The 3507-nt window shown below is 41.4% G+C and overlaps 1 protein-coding gene across 3 annotated transcripts in view; it reads left to right on the top strand.

Annotated features, from left to right (window-relative positions):
• The window catches only part of capn1 (calpain 1), a 28330-nt gene that overhangs the window by 15880 nt on the left and 8943 nt on the right, over positions 1–3507 (top strand). For all 3 annotated transcript variants that reach the window (XM_032544024.1, XM_032544025.1, XM_032544026.1), the window contains 3 exons: positions 914–1082; positions 2543–2626; positions 2936–3021. In XM_032544024.1, the coding sequence (XP_032399915.1) occupies positions 914–1082; positions 2543–2626; positions 2936–3021 (339 nt within the window). The remainder of the gene's footprint in view (positions 1–913; positions 1083–2542; positions 2627–2935; positions 3022–3507) is intronic.

Here is a 3507-nt window from a genome sequence, read left to right as displayed (position 1 = left end):
ACAGCTAGCTAGACTATCTGTCCAATTTGAGTTTTTTGGTGCACGAACAACTTCTAACAACTTTTCAACGTACACATATTCCACCAAAACAAGTTCCATCCCGAGGCTTTTTTCCAGCGGCACCAGGGCTCTATGCAGCGCTAAGTGCCACCTATGTCGATTTTGATTGGTTTAAAGAAATACCAATAAACCAGAGCACGTTTTTCTCCCTTCCCGGAATGTGGACTCGCCAGACCCTCCTCCACAGCGATGGGGTTAGGGTGGAGGAGGGTCTGGCTGAAGAGAGACTACTGTGAGGATAAAGTGAACATTCTGTCTTGTTTATACCAGTTAGCAGCTCTAATGTATGCTAAATTCACCCTGATATAAACATGTCATAAATAGTGGTCTGCTCAAGTTCTGGGCTAGTCTCAACTCCCAGTCAGATGATCACAAGTTGAGGCTAATTGAAGACTGTGGGAGAATTTCTGGATGCAGAAAATCTGTGTTAGGAGCACAATTGATAAACTCTTCAAGTCCTTGCCGAGCTATTGAGCAACTTCAGTCTGCAGCTGCTCCAGTGGACAGCTGTGGTCTCAGTAGTAAAAAAAAAAAAACAGTGAAGCAGAGCATTGTTGCGGTAGTGCTTACATGCATGCCAAGTTAAGTCAGCTTTCCTGTTGGAGAACAGAGAGGAAACAGAGCAGGATGTAAAAGTTAAATTAATGCGTTGTTACATATGCTCTGTTCTGAATGTAGGTACATGTTCAAATATGGTAGTATCACACAGTGTATGAGTGTGAAGAGTACTCTGAACTTCCCCCCTTAGCAACATGCAGGTATTTTGACTCCATTTAAGGCCTGCTCATGTAGGTTACCATATAATACTTTTTGAACGGTTTAAAATTTCCATCACCCTCCTATTGTGTCCCAGGTTGAATGGCTGTTATGAGGCTCTCTCAGGCGGCAGCACGTCCGAGGGCTTTGAGGACTTTACAGGCGGCGTGACGGAGTCGTTTGAGCTGAGAAAAGCCCCATCTGACCTCTTCAGCATCATGAGAAGGGCCGTAGACAGAGGATCGCTGCTGGGCTGCTCCATAGACGTCAGTACTGCAACAGTCATCCTTCCTTCGCTTTGTTTTAGAGGTGTTGGGAGGCAGATTTAGTTACGTCTCGAGACAGGGCCAGGGTAGCTGTTTCCCCCCGTTTCCAGTCTTTGTGCAAAGTTAAGCTACTGGTGCTTGTTTATACTGTATTTACCGTACACACATGAGAGTAGTATCAGTTTTCTCTTAAGAAATAAATAAGCATTTACCCAAAATGTCCAACTATTCTTTCCTTCTTTGGGATTTACAGGTACAAAACATTAGTGTTGAAGTAAAAGGAACAATCAGTTTTTCATAGGTTGAAAAGAGATGTAAAAATAATGAAAACAAGCCATCAGCTCAGTTTTCATTACCTCCAGCTGGGGTTTATTATAAAAATAGTTTCAGTGCTCCTCACGGCAATTAACTACTCTCCACACACTTTTTAAAATGTTAAACTTCAAATATTAAAAGTTACACACACAGGGACGCACAGTAGCACATAAAATAAAATATTACAATGTGAAATAGTTTTATGATATGATCTAATTACACGCTTTCACTTCACACACAAGCAGATCAGTTTCTTCTCCTTAAAGTCTCTCCTTCCTGCTTAGCAAATCCGCCATCATAATAGTATGCACCAAGCAACAAACGTGCCTGGCTTTTAAAGGGAATGGGAGATGACACTGAGTAGTTTATTGCATGTTATGCCAAAAAGACACTTGTCTTAGTGTCTTCAAATAAAGAAGACACTCAGTACAACCCTTTTGAACCATGCGCCTGGTACACGGATCCTTTCTTCCGCCGTTAAACTAGCAAAAGTGGATTTGTATGGGTTGAACTATTTTGTCTGTCATGATGAAGGTCAGTTTCTGTAATTAGTGCTGCTGCTTAGTTTTAGTTGGAAGAACTGCCAGTCCCGCTCAAAGCATGAAAGACGACAAATACCAAAGACAATAAGTTAAAGAGCTTTCTGCACCAGAGATGATAAAATAGCAAAATATGGAGGTTATCGGCATCAAACATAGGGAATTTCATTCATTTATGCTGAGACAAGGTTTAAATGACAAAGCAGAACATCTCCAAGACCAAAACACTGTAACATTTGCATTTAAAGTTTGTTTTAATATTTAAAAAAATCAAAGAAAAATGATAGTATACATATAAGTCATGTCTCCAGTTTTGTCTGTTAGCTTTTGAATGTCATTATGTTTGCAGCTGACATCATGTTTCATCTCAATCGGGTCACACATGGCGTCGTGAGACTGTGTTTGAAGTAGTTCAAACAACCAGTGACAGTCATCCCACTAAGGGAGTGTTCACTGTAAAGTTTAATGAGTTATGACAGCGACTGTACATGTCGCTACCCTCGTCCCATGTGAAGCAGCATTATGCAGATATTTTCTCACCATTCTCTTGACTTAACCAATAGCGTTGTGGACGTCGGTGACCTGTGTTTTCGCTCTCATCCTCAGATCACCGGCACGAGTGAGATGGAGGCCGTCACGTTTAAGAAGCTGGTGAAGGGACACGCCTACTCTGTGACTGGTGTGGAAGAGGTGAGTGGTGACTTTGCCAGAATCAAAGCCAACTTATTTTACAATGGCCAAAACAGATCCAACAATCTCAGAAATACAGTACCGTCTGGTACTGCTGCTTTAACTTGCGCAAATTATTTAAATCCTCAATACCTCATTTAATTCCAATGGTGGAGCTGAGTTCTCTATTTATTATAGTATGTTTTACTGTAACAATTAATTTCAGAGTTGCTCACGGTAGATACACATGAAGGGGTAAAGGGGCATTTCTTTAAATGCACTCGTGGCCTAAGCAGTTGTGACAAAGTGTGAATGTTTCTTCGCCCTCAGGTGAATTACAGAGGAAGTCCGACCAAGCTGGTTCGCATCAGGAACCCCTGGGGGGAAGTGGAGTGGACCGGAGCCTGGAGCGACAAGTAAAATCTTTTCCAATTTTTTTTTAAGATTATTTTTTTGGGGCATTTTATGCCTTTATCTGACAGGACAGCTGAATACATGAAAGGGGAGAGAGAGGGGAATGACACGCAGCAAAGGGTCACAGGTCGGAGTCGAACCCAGGCTCGCTGCGCTGAGGAGTAAACCTCTATAAATGGACGCCTGCTCTACCAACTTAGCTAGCTGGACGCCCAAAACCTTTCCAAATTTCCAAAAGGAAATGAGACAAACACATCAGATAGAAGCAAGAAGTTTATTTTCCAAGTAGTAACCCTACATGGAATTTGCCTTGGTCATTGGTGCACACATACACAAACAAACATATTAAACTTTAGTAGGAAGAAACAATAAATACAGAAACCGAGACACATCTATACAAAATTGCTGTTAAAGTAGTTTTAGCACTGTGTGCAATGGGCAGATAAATACTGATAGAGAATTCATTTTTATAAAGTCTTTTATTGCTT

This window comes from Etheostoma spectabile, chromosome 19 (assembly GCF_008692095.1).
Source record: "Etheostoma spectabile isolate EspeVRDwgs_2016 chromosome 19, UIUC_Espe_1.0, whole genome shotgun sequence".
Lineage (NCBI taxonomy): Eukaryota > Metazoa > Chordata > Actinopteri > Perciformes > Percidae > Etheostoma > Etheostoma spectabile.
Note: the sequence above shows the minus strand (reverse complement) of the source record. Positions and strands in the feature narration are given on the sequence as shown.